Genomic DNA, 18,125 nt, shown 5'->3' with positions numbered 1-18,125 from the left:
AATCTGAAAAAACCTTTTAAAGAGCAAAGAATCTTGATTAAGGTAAATTCACAAACATGAAAATGAGATTTAAAAAAATATATTGCGCTTCTTTAATTTTATACGAGACATGCCAGGAAAATTGAAGAGGAGGAATCTTGAGAGGAGGATAATTTTTGAAGTAGTTCCCCCGAAGATTTTAATATTGATATGTACTGAAAACTTGTGGTATCTTCTCAAAAACAATTGTGGTATAATTTTAGGAATTCGGGAGAATGTGAGAGGTAAAGAATAAAAGGGAGAGAGCTTAAAGAAATTGGCCTAAGTGGGATAGTAGAAGCAGGGACAGACCCAAGATTTTAAGTTAGAGGGGGCCGGAGTGTGAGCAAAAAAAAAAAAAAACTTAAGAAATAAGGGCATCCATATCGGTATTAACAAATTATAATTATACAAAATCATTGGTTTTCCGTTAATACATTAAGAAGCAATTATTTATCAACAAAGACACAAAAAAAAAAAAAAAAAAAACCAAATACTTTTTTATTTTTATAAAAATTCTGGGCTAGCTAGGATTTTTAATTTTTTTGAAGTTAGAGCATTCACAATAGTGGTGCTAAAATTTTTAGTTTTTAGCACCTCAAAAAGTTACTCTATCTATTTTTACTACCTTGTTTTATAATAAACCAACATCAAATGTTCTTTTTTTTTTTTTTTTAAATTTTTTTATCACTTCATTTAAAATAATATAAACAACTTATTAAAATAATAAGGAAGAGAGATAATTTGAGTTTTTTAATTGAAGGAAGAGAGATAATCTTAATAAATATTGTATTATTTTTAAATACTTCCTACTGTCAATTGGTATATTAACCATTTACTGTAATTGCCAAAAAAATTTAGTTTTAGCTCTCCAATAACACAAGTTTTTTGGTTCTTTTGGTGGACAAATAGTTTTTTTTTTTTTTTAGGGGGGGGGGGCTAAAAGACAATTACCATTGTGAATGCTTTTATTATTTTTGTTAAGTTTTTGGGTTGGATAGTTACTAGCATGGTTTTAAAAACCGAACTGGACCAGTCGGTTCAACCGGTTCAATCAAGAACTAGACCTTAATTCATTTCGGTTATTAGTTAAAACCGTAAAAGAAAGAAAAACCAGACAAACAATACAAATCGCCGGTTCAACCGGCATAATTGGAAACCGGTGCGGTTAAACCGGTTTTAGCACTTCTTCATAAATACTTTAGCTGTTGTGTTTTTTAAACCCCCCCCCCCCCCCCCCCCCCCCCCCAAAAAAAAATTAAAAGAGAGATCTTGTTTTTTAGATTTAAGAAGAGGAGGTTTTGATTTTGAAATTGCTCTCTCAAGTATGAAAGTGATAAAGCCTAAGACCACCATAGTGACCCAAAAATATTAGATTTACTTTTACTTACCCTTTGCTCTAAAGAAAAAAAAAAAAAAATCAGATTTACTATATTTGTGTTGAGGAGAACAAAGAAAGCCAAAGATAAGCAGATTTGTAATGATTTGCTGCTTCAGTTGAGGCTTTTTTTTTGCTGCTCTTGCCTCTTGCACATGCCCATATTCACGAGAGAGAGAGAGAGAGAGAGAGAGAGAGAGAGAGAGAGAAGAGAGAGAGAGAGAGAGAGAGAGAGAGAGAGAGAGAGATGGGAAAATGTAAAGAAGTATTGTTGAAACTTGAACCAAACGTGTGGCAGTAATTGTATGGATTTCAAAATGTGTGATAGTTGGGATATTAAGTATTAACTTGTAGAATGTGTGGAGGGAAAAAAATATCAAGTGGGTAATGATATTACTACCCATTGGTGCACTTACTTTTTGTTATTTGAAAGGTTAAAAAATAACAAAATATTTTATAGTGGGTTGTGGGTGCTTGTATATGTTTTTTTGTTTTTGTTTTGGTTAAATTGTGTTGAGTGGTGTCTAAAAGTTGGTAAGCTAAAGTTTAATGTTTACTATTATTTAATTTTTTTAGTTAAAATGACCAGGTATAAAATTATTTATTTATTTTTATAATTATTAATTAAATTATTTATGAAGTCACCCTTGGTTCAACCAGAAAATCGGTACCCAGTCCCTTTTTCGGTTCTTTTACTGTATCGGTTTTTAAAACCATGGTTACTAGTTGTGCTAGGTTGGCTAGGCTGATTGAGGAGGAGGGGGGCCTAAGGTTTTAGAAGAGGGGCCAATTACAAAAATGAAAAATATCATAAGTTAAAAAAAAAAAAAAAAAAAACTAGGCTAGGTGCTTGGGCCCTCTTGAGCCCCCACCTAGGTCTGTCCCTGGTTAGAAGCTGAAATTGGTAGCCAAATTAAAAGAAAAAGTTTCTTGTTTTAACTTTTAATTACAAAAATTAGCGGGTCTTATTTATTGTTAACTTGTTAAACTATTTTTACAAAACATTTTTTAGTTTTTGGTTTTTTATTTTTATTTATATTTATTTTTATTTTGTTGTTGTTGTTGATGATGTTTTCTAAAAACTGTGAAAACAGTTTTGAAGTTTAATAACTGTTTTCTAGTAAGAGTTCTATTAATTTTGTAGTGGTTACTAAATTTTCGATTTTTTTTTTAAAAGAATATAATTTTCTATTAGTTTTAATTTAAAATTGATGAAGTACTCTTTCAGCCTTTTATTTGTCTTTTCAGGGGGAAAAAAAATTAAAGTGAAAACTATGATTATTTCATAGAGTTAGTTTGTTAAGGTGGACAGCAGGCCTAAATCTAAATAATATATTGAGATACATACAAAAATCTAAAGTGCTCCCTTTGTAAAGTACTTTAATTATAAAATATAAATAAACAAGTTTTCATTGCTAGAAGTCGGTCCTTTGGAGCTTAAAAATCTGGTAGACCTTATAAAGAAAAAGAATCTAAGATCAATTATCGTTAAGCAGATCCACAAATCCGTTGACAGTTGTTTAGGAAAATATTGCCCTTCTATAAATTTATCTATACAGACAAGAAAAAAGTGGCGTCGTATTAAAAGAATATATTTAAGTGATCCTGTCTATTTCGAAGAATTCCTAAAACGTGGGGACTAAGAAAGGGAGTAATGTGCCAATTAACCTTTCAATTTTTTAACATATCTTTCTGATTAAGAAGGGCAAATATGAATGATCCATCTATTTTCCTATACTCTATATATAATATAATTACATTGAGTATAGATACACAATTAATATGTAATTCGTAATTGATATATAATAAAAGTAGGATTAATGATTGATTTAGGTGAAACTGTGAAAGTAATATTGTTCTAATCATAAGTTCCTATGTCAATAGTTGTGGCCAGAAGCTTAATTTGTAACTCAACTTGTACATTTTGCTGTTTCTGATAAAGATGTCTAGGGTTCAAATCTCTCCTCCCTTTATTGTAACTATTGAATTTATCCCAAAAAAAAAAAAAATGTCGATAGTTGTAAAAAATATTTTGGTCTTAGCATTATTACTCATATAATAATAATATAGTGGAAACATTTGACTTTTTGTTGACTCTTTCTTAGTAATTGTAAGGTTCTAAATATTTAGATATAAATGTTTAGATTCTAAATGATTTGTTTGTTGGCAAACTGTGTACATAAATTTGTCTAGGAGTAGATCTTAGTGTCTATGAAGCTCAAAGTGCTTCAAGTTAGAATTCAAGAACATACAAGTTACTGGTTCAGATATTAAAATTCAGGTTGGCTCGACTGGTCGAGAGAAGGTTTCGATTGATAGATCAATTGAGATCAACTCTGCAGAATTTTATTAAAGCCCAACAACCTATTAAATGTTTAGTGTTTCAGTCCAGATCTACTTGGTATATAAGGGAAACCCTAAAACACGTTTTCTAAGTCTTGGAGAGCTACTCTTTTGAGATCTGAGAGGTTTTGTATCTTCTACTCTTTCATGCATCTACCGAAGATCAATCTTATTCCTTAAGTACTGGTGGAACAAAGTTGTAGCCCAAGCTTCAGATATCAAGTGTACTGAAGATCAAAGGCATGAACTAGAGGTTCATGTTAGAGCAGATCCACATCAAAGAAGTCTGAGGGTTTCAGAGTTAGGTTTGGTAATCATAGTTAAGTTTACTATGAATTGAATATTCTTGATTGTAAACTTCTATTTGATATCATAGATTGTTCGTCTTGGGCTTGGTTCTCCCAGGTTTTGTTTTATAGGTTTTCCTGAATTATAATATTTGTGTTTATTTATTTTTCTGCTGTATAATATGATTGGTTTATGTTTAACATAATATCTATGTAATTGACTTAAGTAACAACTTGGCAATAAAATCAGCTTAAACATTGTGTGTTCAGGGGTATAAAAACCTAATAGTAATCAATTAAACTTTTGAAAGTAATGTGATAAAAATTAAAATAAAATGTTCATGTTTTTTTAGGGATATGGAAAAAGCTGGATATGTATTAGGTGTGTGTCAGTCTAGATGGAGAAAGTCAAATCATTTTGCAACCAGACCAAAATGCCCTTGAACCCAAAATTGAAAAAGCGTGTTTTTTATCTCTAAATTACCCTCAGCCTTATTATGAACTCCTAAATTTATCCCCATTGTATAACCACAAAATACACATAGAAAAGGCATATAGAGAAAATCGTAGCAACATCTAGGTATGGACAAGGACCTCCATCAGACCATCACTAATCTCACTCTAACATTAGATTTGAATCTTCTAACACCGTTGGGTCGAGATGACGAGGAGTAGCTCCAATGCATCCATCTAACTTCAATTCCAATTTGGTTTTGGGGCTACAGAGTGAGAGAGGAGTTGGTCTTGGGTTAAATTGAGAAAAATTAACTCTTAATACTTTTCAATTGGCAAGTAAGAGGATGGATGAGAAATTTGAGAGAGTGGGTTCTTTGAAGATGTGTGTGCGTGGAGGAAAATAGAGAAATGTAGAAGAAGAAAGAAGATAAAGGTATGGCGGAAAGCAGATAAATGAGATGAAGAAAGTGGATATTTGTGAAGAAATGGGTTGATGAGAAAAAAAGAGGAAAAACTAAAATTAAAAAAAGAAAAGAAAACAAAGGGTCATACGTGGGTGGGTGTTGGGTAAGGGTATAAAAAAACCTTTTATTTAATAAAAAATATAATTAAGTATGAAAGACCTGATATAAAAAAAAAAAACCAAAAAAAAAAAATTATGAAAGAAACTATAATCCCTTATATCATATTATATATAATAAAAGTTGGACTTAGACGTGGTGATTGAGCCAAGTGACTTCACCAAATTGTAGGTTTTTAAAATTTTTAGATTTTAAGCAAAAATATATATAATTTTTCTTCTCCAATAATTTCTAAATGGATAAAAATCTTAAAGAACTAAATAAAAGTTGCTTCACCAGATACAAATCTTAATTTAATTATAGTTGAATTACACTTGCTATGCTTAATATGTCTTTGTGCAGTTTCCTTTAAGGATTATGTATTCAAATTGAAATAAAATTATATTAACCTTAGACTTTTTTGTTTAAGGTTGCAACATACCAAACATTTGCATCTATGGATTGAGCTTTGAGATGTTTGTTTCCTAGAAAAACAATGCATATGGTCTTTGTAAGGGGCGTATTTTGGGGCCCAGGCCCGGTGAGCAGGCTACTCTGGCCCAAAAGACCCTCAACAATGAATTTGTAGAGAGTGGGTCGAAGAACTAGGTCAAGATAGAGTGCACGTAATTTTCAGCAAGCCATGCAACCATGTAAACGTGGGAACGTTTTATTTAGCTTCTTGGGATAGCAGTTCATGAAACAACAACTTGAACTTTTCTTGTAGAACTTCTCTCTTTTCCTCTCTCTTTTCCTTGCTTTTTGCTTTCTCGCCTCCGATCCCCTAATCATGGGGGTTTTCTTCTCTTATATAGTATCCTTCCAATGATAATGGCTCTACACTTGTTGATCATCTGGGCCTCTACTTGAGTGCCTGTTCCATAAGACATCATCCTCCTTTTCTGTGAGTTGCACTGGCCAAGATAGTACTGTTCTCCTGTCCTCTCCACATTAATGCGGCTGAAAAAGTAGCTTCCTTGCATTTAATGTGGCAGTTGTGGTTGCCCCCCTGGGCGCCCAGCAATCTCCTTCGATTTGGGACGATTTCCCACTATGTGAAGGGCTTGTGTTGGAGTCCCATTTGATGCGTCCGAGGAGACGTTCCTCCTCGGACGCCTCTTAAATGGGCCTGGCCCGGCCCAACAGGGTTGGGCTGGAAGCCCTTTGGCCATGTCCTCACTTCTTGTCATGATTGGGCCTTGCACGGGTGCCAAGGCCCACTGTTGACTGGTAAACTTAACCCCCACAATAGCCCCTCAAAATTCCAACTCTTTCTTCGTGATCCGAGGAGGAGAGGTGGGATTTTGATACCCACTGGATGGTTCGCTGGTGACCTCTGTTTTGCACGTGCGGAGGCGTACCCTCACGTGCCTTATTAATGCTGCAGGCATTTATTGACCCTGGGGGAAGTAACTGCAGCTTTTAAAGTATTACGTTCTCTTAATCCTACGGTTGGGGATCGGATCTACGGTGGACAACATTTCATTTACTCTAGGCGGGAGTGTGTCTGTCCAACTTCCTCTGAGTATATAAGGCTTTGGAAGACGTTCCTTCCTCGCTTTTGACGAACACTCCAGTATTCAGAACACTTTAGAACCTTCTCCTTCAGCGCATTCTCACCTTCGCCGCCGTTCTCTTGAAGATTCCGTCAAGCGCCTTTCCCGTAAGTGCACGCTTCTCCTTCGTTTTTCTTCATTAGGTAGACAGCCTTCACGTTGTCTAGGATTAGAGGGGATGGGTAGGCTTGAAAAAATGGTAAATACTCCGGCCGGTATGGCGGGCTTCAGGGCGAAGTATCATATCCCACCGGAGGTAGGTTTAGAGTATTGCCACCTGGAGGAAATTCTTATCAGGAGAAGGACGGGGGAAGTCGCAATTCCAATGATAGCCTTCGTGGAAGGAGGAATGACGATTCCAATGGGGAGAATAACTAGGGACTACCTACGTTGTCATAGGTTGGCCCCACACCAGTGCACCGCGAACCTGTTCCGGATCCTGGGGTGCGCCGTCACCTTAAACGACCAGATGAACCTCGGCCTTTCATGGCACGACGTGGTTCATCTTTATGAATGCCATAAGCTCGGAGACTCATATTACCTAAAGTCCAGGACTGACGAAGTGAGATTGATATCCTGTTTTCCCAAGTCCAGCAAAGGCTTGAAGGATGACCATCTGATCGTCTCCGGACCATGGCATGACGGCCTTCACTGTCCGACTAGGGCAGGAGAGCCAGGTGGGGTGTCATAGATTTAGATTCCATGGGGAGGACCTTAGTTTCGAGCTCTTCCCCCTTTTGCTTTTCGTTCTGTTCTTTTTTAAACTTGTTGGTTTGGTTGCATGTCTCCTCGGACTAACATAAACCCTTTAACTGCCTTTGCAGACAAGCAGCGAACTTCCCCTCGGCTGAGCTGTGTCAACGTCCCAGCTCTAAACTTCCTCCTGCGATCTGAGATTTTCGTGAGTGAGGACGGACAATTGCGGTCGGCTCCCTTGATTTTGGACTACGTTCCTCTCACTCGATCCTTGGTGGACCCCGGCCAAGCTATAAGGGCTGGCAGTCCTCTATTGGCACGTATTGACGTATCCATATCGGGGTTCCTCGCTTCATCAGACTTACCTCCTGTTCAGCTGCCTCTCCAACGAGCCTTTCCCCTAGTGATTATCCCGGAGGAGGAGGCTGGTTCTTCACATTCATCCTTGGAAGAACAAATAGACCAATTCCACTTTCCCGAGGAAGGAGAAGTATCGGCCAGGGTAGTAGAGCTCTCAGACTCTGACGCCGATCTTGACCGTGCTTTAGCGGCTCCTGACACTGGTCTAGTCATCGCACAGGTTGACACCAGTGAAGAAGTTGAAGAAGAGGGAATGGACTTGAAGCCGAGGGCAGGCCTCAGGGGCCTTATGTCAAATAGGAGCAAGGGGCAGTCCTCCAAGGATGCTCCAAAGGAACAAGCTGCCAAGAAGGCTCCTGCTCCTCCTCTCCTTCCCCCCTCGTCGGACACGCCGCTGCAGCCTATGCCTAACTTAAGGCGAAAAAGGCAGGTAGAGGAAACGGAGGAGGGAGAGATTGGCCGCGAGAAGGTCGGGCCCCAGAAGAAGGGTAAAGAAACGAGAGAGTCTCGTGATAAGAGGACTAGGTCCACTGATACTCGAGACGAGGCAGTCATTCGTAGGGAACAACGTACATGGTCACCTCGGATCGAATTGGAGGGTGCCTCGGTCCCTTGGGATGCTACCCTATGGGAGTCCCAACGAGAGCAGGCATCATACTTGGCTGAGGCCCTACAGCAACCCCTTCTCCTGCCTCGTGATATGGAGGGGCTCAGAAAGACCTGCCAGCCAGAACTTTTCATGTCACTGAAGAGGGACATGGCCATGGTAAGTGGAGTCTTCTATCTCGTGACTATATTGCGCATCCTATTTTCGTTACGTTTTAATAGGGTTTTTATTTACTTCCGAGCGCAGGTCACTCAGCAAATTTACGTTGCGGAGGAATGGGCCAAGAAGGCTCGCGAGGACTTGCATAAGGAGGCTCAGTCCCGCTATGCCGCCGAGAAAGCTACTGCTGACCTCAAACTGGATTTTGAGCGTCAGGATAAAGAAATGAAGGAGGTGAAGAAGGCTCATGCGAGCACGGAGGCCGGCGTTAAGAATGCCGAAAAGCAAGCCGAGGAGCTGCGCTTAAAGCTCCGTCAATCTGAGGAGAAACTTGCGGCGGAGCAGCAGGCGGTCTCCACGCTCAAGGCTGAGCTTGCAAGGACCAAGGAGGAGGCCCGTCTGGCCAGGGAGGCCGCTGAGAAGGCTGTAGCGGCCTCGTATGAGTGTGCAGTGCGTGATACCGAGGCTAGGATTGCCGAGGAGGTAGCCATTGTCTGCAGGGAATACATCACCACGTCCTGGAATGTAGCCCTGGATCGGGCAGATGTCCTAGCGGATTCTGATCTTAGGAAGGTTGAGAACATCTTCTTTCCAGAGGATGTACGTGAAATCCCTGACGAGGACGCCTCCAAAGAGCCTCATCCAGCTGACTCCTCTATTCTCGAGGCCGGGGGCAATGAGCAGACCGTGCAGGACAAGCCACCCGAGGACAGCCTCTCTATCAATGAGATCGTCGCACAAGCCAAGGGGGTTGCCCCGGGAACCCAAGTAGCTGAGGATCAGCCCAATCCTGCTCAGGGCCCTTAGGAGACTAGTGTAGGATTTGTTAGTCTTACCTTTTGTATCTCGTTTTGTTTTGCCTCATCAGGGTTTGTAAACAGAATTACTTTTGGGATTTTAATGATGAAGGTTATTTTCTTTCAAATATTATTGTTTACCTCCCTTTTTTTTTTTTTTGTTTTCATTATGAATGGATGTCTGTTCCGTCGCTAACTGTTGACAACTGAACGTAAGTGAATGAATACGTGGATGGAACGATAGTTAATAATTAGCTGTATTGGCTGCGAACCTTGTTTTCTCCAAGCCCCTGGTCCGAAGAGCCAGTCAGGATTTGGGCCCTATCTAACGCTTAGGGAAAACAATGCTGTGGTTATTTCCCCCAAGCCTGTGGTCCGAGGAGCCATGCAAGACTTGGGTTCTGTTTAACTCTTAGTGAGGACTGCTCGTGGTTAATTTCCCCCAAGTCTGTGGTCCGAAGAGCCAGGCAGGACTTGGGTTCTGTTTAACACTTAGTTGGAATCGCTTCGTGGTTAATTTCCCCCAAGTCTGTGTTCCGAGGAGCCAGGCAGGACTTGGGTTCTGTTTAACACTTAGTTGGAATCGCTTCGTGGTTAATTTCCCCCAAGTCTGTGGTCCGAGGAGTCAGGCAGGACTTGGGTTCTGTTTAACACTTAGTTGGAATCGCTTCGTGGTTAATTTCCCCCAAGTTTGTGGTCCGAGGAGCCAGGCAGGACTTGGGTTCTGTTTAACACTTAGTTGGAATCGCTTCGTGATTAATTTCCCCCAAGTCTGTGGTCCGAGTAGCCAGGCAGGACTTGGGTTCTGTTTAACACTTAGTGAGGACTGCTCGTGGTTAATTTCCCCCAAGTCTGTGGTCCGAAGAGCCAGGCAGGACTTGGGTTCTGTTTAACACTTAGTGAGGACTGCTCGTGGTTAATTTCCCCCAAGTCTGTGGTCCGAAGAGCCAGGTAGGGCTTGGGTTCTATTTAACACTTAGTTGGAATCGCTTCGTGGTTAATTTCCCCCAAGTCTGTGGTCCGAGGAGCCAGGCAGGACTTGGGTTCTGTTTAATACTTAGTTGGAATCGCTTCGTGGTTAATTTCCCCCAAGTCTGTGGTCCGAGGAGCCAGGCAGGACTTGGGTTCTGTTTAACACTTAGTGAGGACTGCTCGTGGTTAATTTCCCCCAAGTCTGTAGTCCGAAGAGCCAGGTAGGGCTTGGGTTCTATTTAACACTTAGTTGAAATCGCTTCGTGGTTAATTTCCCCCAAGTCTGTGGTCCGAAGAGCCAGGCAGGGCTTCGGTTCTGTTTAACACTTAGTTGGAATCGCTTCGTGGTTAATTTCCCCCAAGTCTGTGGTCCGAGGAGCCAGGCAGGACTTGGGTTCTGTTTAACACTTAGTTCAAGTAACTGCACAGCAATTCGGCATCATATTTTACATATTTCATTAATAACAGTACCTTTTCAGGTTGTTTACATTCCAAGGGCGTGGGACTACACGTTCATCCAAGTCTTCTAAATAGTAGGCTCCTACGCCCGCTACGGAAGTGATGCGGTACGGTCCCTCCCAATTTGGTCTGAGCTTCCCCCATGTGGGGTTCCTCGCATTGCCCAAGACTTTCCTCAGTACTAGATCTCCGGGCACCAAGGGCCTGGGCTTCACCTTGGCGTCATAGCCTTGCTTGAGCTTCTACTGATAGTTAGCTAGGTGGACCATCGCGCCTTCCCTTCTTTCGTCGATGAGGTCCAAGCTCTTTTCTAGAAGTTTGTCATTGGTGGCGGGACAAAAGGTGGAGGTCCTCTGGGTTGGGAAGTTCACCTCCAGCGGAATGACGGCCTCGGCCCCGTAGGTCAGTGAAAAAGGGGTCTCCCCTGTGGATCTACGAGGCGTGGTGCGGTATGTCCATAAGACATGGGCTAGCTCTTCTACCCATCTTCCTTTTGAGTCATCTAGTCTCTTTTTCAGTCCATTCAATATGGTCTTGTTGACGGCTTTTGCTTGGCCATTACTCTGGGGGTAAGCTGGCGTGGAATACCAGTTAACAATTCCCAGCTCGCTGCAGTACCTTCTGAAGGCTTTGCTATCAAACTGGAGCCCGTTGTCCGACACCAGGGTGTGCGGGGTGCCAAATCTGGTGACTATATTCTTCCAGAGAAACTTTTTGACATCGACGTCCCGAATATTTACCAGCGCCTCCGTCTCTACCCATTTGGTGAAGTAGTCAGTGCCGACGAGAAGAAATCTCCTGTTCCCTGTTGCCTTGGGGAATGGACCGAGTATATCTAGGCCCCATTGTGCAAACGGCCAGGGACTGGACATCGGGTTTAGCTCTCCACCAGGCCGGTGTATGCTCGGAGCAAATCTCTGGCATTGGTCACACCTCTTCACGTAACCCACGGCTTCCTTTTTCATGCTCGGCCACTAATAACCCTGCGTTAAGGCTCTGTGAGACAAAGACCTACCCCCCGTGTGACTTCCACAAATTCCTTCATGTAACTCCTCCAGGATGAGTTCCGCAGCCTCTGGGTGCACGCATAGCAAGTACGGTCCTGAAAATGAGCGTCTGTAAAGCTTGGAGTCCTCCGATAACCAGAATCGGGTAGCCTTTCTCCTGATTTTGCCAGCCTCAACCTTATCATCTGGCAAGGTGTCGTGCTTCAAGTATAGAATGATAGGGTCCATCCAGCTCGGTCCTACCCTAACGTTATGTATTCCAATCCCATTGGCCCTTTCTGTTGATGGACGGAGGACCTTTTCTACCAAAATGACTCGGGGTAGGGGTTGAGCCGAGGAGGTAGCCAATGTCGCAAGAGAGTCAGCATGAGTATTCCCACTTCTGGGTACGTGCGTCAGGCGGAAGTGATGAAATTGGGACTGTAGGTGCTTAACCCGAACTAGATATTCCTGCATTCTTTCGTCCTTTGCCTCCATGTCCCCATTTATCTGCCCCACAATAAGTCTTGAATCCGAGAACATGTCTACAGATTTTCCCCCCAACTTCCGGATCATTCCCATTCCTTCCAGTAGTGCTTTGTATTTGGCTTCGTTATTCGTGGCTGAAAAATCGAGTCTCAATGACTTCTTTATGGTTATCCCTTCAGGTGAGAGCAGGACAAGTCCTAACCCTGAGCCCCTCTGGTTTGCTGCGCCATCGACGTGCGCTTTCCACCAGGTGTTTTCATGCTGGGAGACCGTGTTGATCATCTTCTCATCAGCCCCCAGTAAGTTCGACACTTCCTTTCCCTCTGATGCGGGCTCCGCAAACTCTGCCACCAGGTCCGCGAGGACCTGGCCCTTTATAGCGGTGCGAGGCATGTATTTAATGTCAAAAGCGCCCAAAATAGTTCCCCATTTTGCAATTCTACTTATGTAATCGGCACTGCGTAGGATGGATTTTAAGGGGAGTTGAGTTAACACCACAACCGTGTGTGCTTGAAAATAGTGGGGCAGTTTTCTTGTGGCCTGCACGATGGCCAGGATAGCCTTTTCGAGGGGGAGGTAACGGGTTTCTGCCTCCTGTAGCGACTTGCTAACGTAATAGACTGGTCGCTGCGTGCCGTTGTCTTCTCGGATCAGCACCAAGCTTACTGCATGTGGAGCCACTGCTATGTAGGCAAACAAAACCTCGTCGGCCTCGGGACTGGACATAATTGGTGGCTGGGTGAGGTATTCCTTTAGCTGTTGGAAAGCAGTAGCGCATTCCTCATCCCACTCAAATCCTTTCCACTTGTGCAATAGGAGAAAAAATGGCCTGCATCTATCTGCTGAGCGCGAGATGAAACGGTTTAAAGCCGCTATCATACCAGTAAGCTTCTGGACCTCCTTTGGGTTCCGAGGAGGCTGCAAGTTATGGATGGCTCTTATTTGGTCAGGGTTAGCCTCGATACCCCTGTGAGTCACCATATAGCCCAAAAACTTCCCAGATCCCACTCCAAATGAGCATTTGGTTGCGTTCAGCTGTAGTTTATACTTTCTTAGTGTTTGAAAAACGTCCCCGAGGTCATCAATATGGTTGGGTACCAGCTTACTTTTAACCACCATGTCGTCTATGTACATTTCAATGTTTTTACCCATCTGATGTTCAAACATCTTGGTCATCATCCTCTGATAGGTTGACCCGGAATTTTTTAGGCCGAAGGGCATTACTTTATAATGATAATTCCCAACTGGGGTGATAAAAGCAGTCTTCTCCTGGTCCTCGGCGGCCAAGGGTATCTGGTGGTAACCCTGAAAAGCGTCTAGGAAACTCATTCTGGGATGTCCGACAGTCGCATCTACCAACCGGTCTATCCGGGGCATAGGGAAGGGATCCTTCGGGCATGCTTTGTTTAGGTCGGTGAAGTCTACGCAGACTCGCCATTTCCCACTCTTCTTCCTCACCACCACCGTGTTGGCTAACCACTCGGGATAGAAGACCTCTTTGATAGCCCCTGCTTTCTTCAATCTTGTGACCTCTTCTATCACGGCGTCAGTATGCTCCTTCGACGGTCGTCTAGGGGCTTGCCTCTTAGGGGTTATGGCCGGGTTCACATTTAGGCAGTGGTAGATGAAATCGGGGTCTACCCCGGGGGCCTCATAGGGGTCCCAGGCAAACACGTCTAAATTCTGTCAGAGGAAGGCAGTCAGTGCTGATTTCTCTTGGGGCGACAATTCCAAGCCAATTTGAAAAAACCTCTCAGGGTCAGATCCGACAAGTACTTTCTCCAACTCCTCACAGTTCACCTCCATGGCTGGTCCTCCACCGCCCGCAGTTGGGACCGTAGTCATTAATTGCTATAAGCCACTCTCGGTCAGCGGGGAAGTTATGCGATTTTGCTGCCGCAAGATTGCCGACACCATGCATTGCCTAGCAACTCCCTGGTCCCCTATTATCTCTTTGATCTGACCTCCTGACGGATATTTCACCCTTTGGTGCAAGGTCGACGACACATCCCCTAGAGTATGAAGCCATGGCCGGGCCACGATGGCTGTGTAAGGGGAGTAGGCATCTACGACAATGAAGTTTACTTCTACCACCTCCGAGTCTGTCTGCACAGGCAACCTAATCATGCCTTTCGGGATGACTACTTTTCCTTCAAAGCTAAGCAGGGGGGAATCGTATGGTAACAGGTCTGCCTGCTTCAAGTTCATTCCCTTATACAAATCAGGGTACATTATCTCCACTGCACTGCCCTGATCAACTAACACCCTTTTGAATTCATAACCTCCTATCCTGAGCGTCACGACCAAGGCATCGTCATGGGGTTGGATAGTCCCTTGTTTGTCTTCGTCCGTGAACCCAATCAATGGCGTGGCGCCCACTCTAACCCTCTTGGGTTCCCTTTCATCTGGCTTAGTCGGGAGATTGCTCACTGACATTACCCTGAAGGGGACAGGGCCTGTCCTTCCAGGTGCGGCGAGAATGACGTTAATTGTGCCAATGGGCGGCCTCAACGCACTTTGTCTGGTTTCGTTGTTTGATGGTTCTTGCCATCCTTCAGAGTGATGCAACAGATGTTTCAGCTTCCCTTCTCGGACGAGCCGGTCTAAATAATTCTTCAGGTTCCTGCAATCATCAGTAGTGTGACCGGGCTCCTGATGGTATGCGCAATACAGGTTCTGATTACGCTTCGAAGGGTCGCCGGACATCTTGTTTGGCCACTGAAAGAAAGGCTCATACTTCACCTTCTCTAGGATTTTGTGAGGAGGTTCTCGGAACACAGCATGGACTGCCTGAGCCCCAGTAGATCCGGACTGCTCTACATAGTCCCTTCTCGGCCTGTTACTGTTGTTAAACCGTTCCGACCTGAAGTCCCTCCTCTCCTGAGGGACAACCTTCGCTTTACCCTTCCCCATATTCTGGTCCTCCTCGACCCTTTTATACTTGTCAATTCGGTCCATGAGTTGGCGCACGCTGGTGACTGGCTTTCCAGTGAGGGACTTTCTTAAGCCGTGCTCGGTCGGCAAGCCCCTTTTGAACGTACTAATAGCGACGTCGTCATATTTCCCTTCGGTTTCGACCTCGTTATACATTTCCCAGTATCTATCCGAGTAGGCCTTCAACGTCTCTCCTTCCCGCATGGACAAGGATAGGAGGGAATCGAGGGGCCGAGGGACTCTAGTGCTGGTGATGAAACGGGAACCGAAAGCCTGCGTCAGCTGTTTAAAGGAATCTATGGAATTAGGCTGGAGGGAATCGAACCATCTCATCGCCATAGGCCCCAAGCTAGATGGGAATATCCTACACATTAACGCCTCATCCCTGGTGTGGACGGTCATCCTTTGATTGAATTGGCTCACATGCTCCACTGGGTCGGACCGACCATTGTATATAGCGAACGTTGGTTGGTGGAACCGCTGAGGTAGCGCTGCCCTCTCTATCCTGCGGGTAAACGGCGACTGGGAGATGCGATCCAGGGCCTTACTCATGGCATCGTTGGCCAGGCCTTGATAAGATGGGCTCTTGTGGCTGCGTTTACGGGGTCTCTCTTCCTCGTAGGAGAAGGTCTCGCTCGGGGGGGGGGGTGCTTGATCTTCGCTGATATTCATTATCCCCGTCACTGCTAGAGCCCGAGGAGGGTAAAGGACGTTTCCGCTGTGCTCGGCGCAACTTTTTCTTCAAGTCGTTAATCTCTTTTCGTAAAGCCTTTCGATCGTCTTTTTCAGGGGATGCATGACCCTTCCCTTTTGAACGGCTTTTACTCGCATAAGAGGTGTTCACGCTTCCCTCTCGTCGGTTATCTTGGTTGTTCCCTCGTTCGACATTTAGAAAATTGTCCTGCCGTTGAGAATCTGCATGTCCGGCTTGGCGCGGGCCTGATCCTTCCATTTCTTGCCGTTGACTTGTCGAGACACAAATTCTTCCCACAGACGGCGCCAATTGTAAAGGGCGTATTTTGGGGCCCAGGCCCGGTGAGCAGGCTACTCTGGCCCAAAAGACCCTCAACAATGAATTTGTAGAGAGTGGGTCGAAGAACTAGGTCAAGACAGAGTGCACGTAATTGTCAGCAAGCCATGCAACCATGTAAACGTGGGAACGTTTTATTTAGCTTCTTGGGATAGCAGTTCATGAAACAACAACTTGAACTTTTCTTGTAGAACTTCTCTCTTTTCCTCTCTCTTTTCCTTGCTTTTTGCTTTCTCGCCTCCGATCCCCTGATCATGGGGGTTTTCTTCTCTTATATAGTATCCTTCCAATGATAATGGCCCTACACTTGTTGATCATCTGGGCCTCTACTTGAGTGCCTGTCCCATAAGACATCATCCTCCTTTTCTGTGAGTTGCACTGGCCAAGATAGTACTGTTCTCCTATCCTCTCCACATTAATGCGACTGAAAAAGTAGCTTCCTTGCATTTAATGCGGCAGTTGTGGTTGCCCCCCTGGGCGCCCAGCAATCTCCTTCGATTTGGGATGATTTCCCACTATGTGAAGGGCTTGTGTTGGAGTCCCATTTGATGCGTCCAAGGAGACGTTCCTCCTCGAACGCCTCTTAAATGGGCCTGGCCCGGCCCAACAGGGTTGGGCTGGAAGCCCTTTGGCCATGTCCTCACTTCTTGTCATGATTGGGCCTTGCACGGGTGCCAAGGCCCACTGTTGACTGGTAAACTTAACCCCCACAGTCTCAATTTGCAATTAATGCTTCTCAAAAAAAAAAAAAATTGCAATTAATGCGGTGACAGATTATAATGCGGTGATATGGGGTACTGCAGCGAGGTGGCAATTTGTGTTCACGGGTTGGGTTTGTGTCGTGTTGAGCCATGAGAATTTGGCTATATAGGTTGACCCGAATCTGACTTGTTTAGTAAACGTGTCAGGAATCCTCAACCCGAACACAACCTATTTATTAAACAGTTCAACTTGACCTAACACAATTCGTTTAATTAACAAGCCATGTAAAGGTCAATACAAATGACCCATTTAATAATCTAATTGATTAATAGGTCATACCTAACATATATAATTTTTATTAATTCCCATATATCTAAAATTAAAACACAATTATAACTATAAACATATAAAAACAAACCATTAATGAAGCAATAATATCAAAATGAATAATAACTTTATAAGCTAAACAGGTCAAATGGGTCAGATAGGTTCGCATGTTGAACATGAACACAACCCGTTTATTAAACAGGTTAGCCATGTCAACCCAAATATGACCCGAACCCATTGAATCTTAACCCATGACCTGTTTATAAATGGGTTTTTTGTGTCAAGTTCGCGGGTCATGTCAGATTTTACCACCACTAGTACTGCTTAGTGCTTATATGCTCAGATGTAATAGGTTTTGTAACAATCAAATATACTTGACGTCTGTGTATTATAAAAAAAAAAAAAAGTCTGTTATAAAATTTCATTAGACTAATATTATATTAATATTAGGCTAATATATATATATATATATATATATCATATAATTCATAATTTGATTACAATCCAAATTCTTCTCCTATAATTTCTAAGTTGATACAAATCTTAATTTGATTACAATCCAAATTCTTCATCTAATCCATCTACTATAATTTCTAAGTTGATAAAAATCTTAATTTGATTACAATCCAAATTCTATCTAATCCATCTAATCCTTAATTTTTAAGTGTAGTGTATTATAGTCCAAATTCTTTATCTAATCCGTCTAATCCTTATTTTTACGTGTAGTGAATTCAAAAAGAGATTAAATTTAGTTGGTTTTCATCTTTGAGAAGTAAATTTAGTTTGTTGGTGCCATACAACTACAACTTCAATTGTATCTATCTAAATATTATCAACAAAGCCTAAAATATTAGGTAACATTAAAATGGCTATGGCTGGTAATTTATAGGTAAACTTTTACATTTACATTACAGTCTAGATACTTATATTTTTGTAATTTATAGAATTTTTTTTGGTTGTATACGCAAGAAATTTTTATGTGACACACACACACACACACACACACACA

The 18,125-nt window shown here is 42.9% G+C and overlaps 1 protein-coding gene across 1 annotated transcript; it reads right to left on the bottom strand.

The window, feature by feature from the left end:
- Positions 1-13,974: 13,974 nt before the first annotated feature.
- Positions 13,975-15,036, bottom strand: LOC115980697. Its single transcript, XM_031102922.1, has one exon. The coding sequence runs from the start codon at positions 15,034-15,036 to the stop codon at positions 13,975-13,977; it is 1,062 nt and encodes a 353-aa protein (XP_030958782.1).
- Between the last annotated feature and the right edge of the window lie 3,089 nt (positions 15,037-18,125).

Source organism: Quercus lobata, chromosome 3 (genome assembly GCF_001633185.2).
Source record: "Quercus lobata isolate SW786 chromosome 3, ValleyOak3.0 Primary Assembly, whole genome shotgun sequence".
In the NCBI taxonomy this organism is placed as follows: Eukaryota; Viridiplantae; Streptophyta; class Magnoliopsida; order Fagales; family Fagaceae; genus Quercus; species Quercus lobata.
This window is presented reverse-complemented; position numbering and strand designations above follow the sequence as displayed.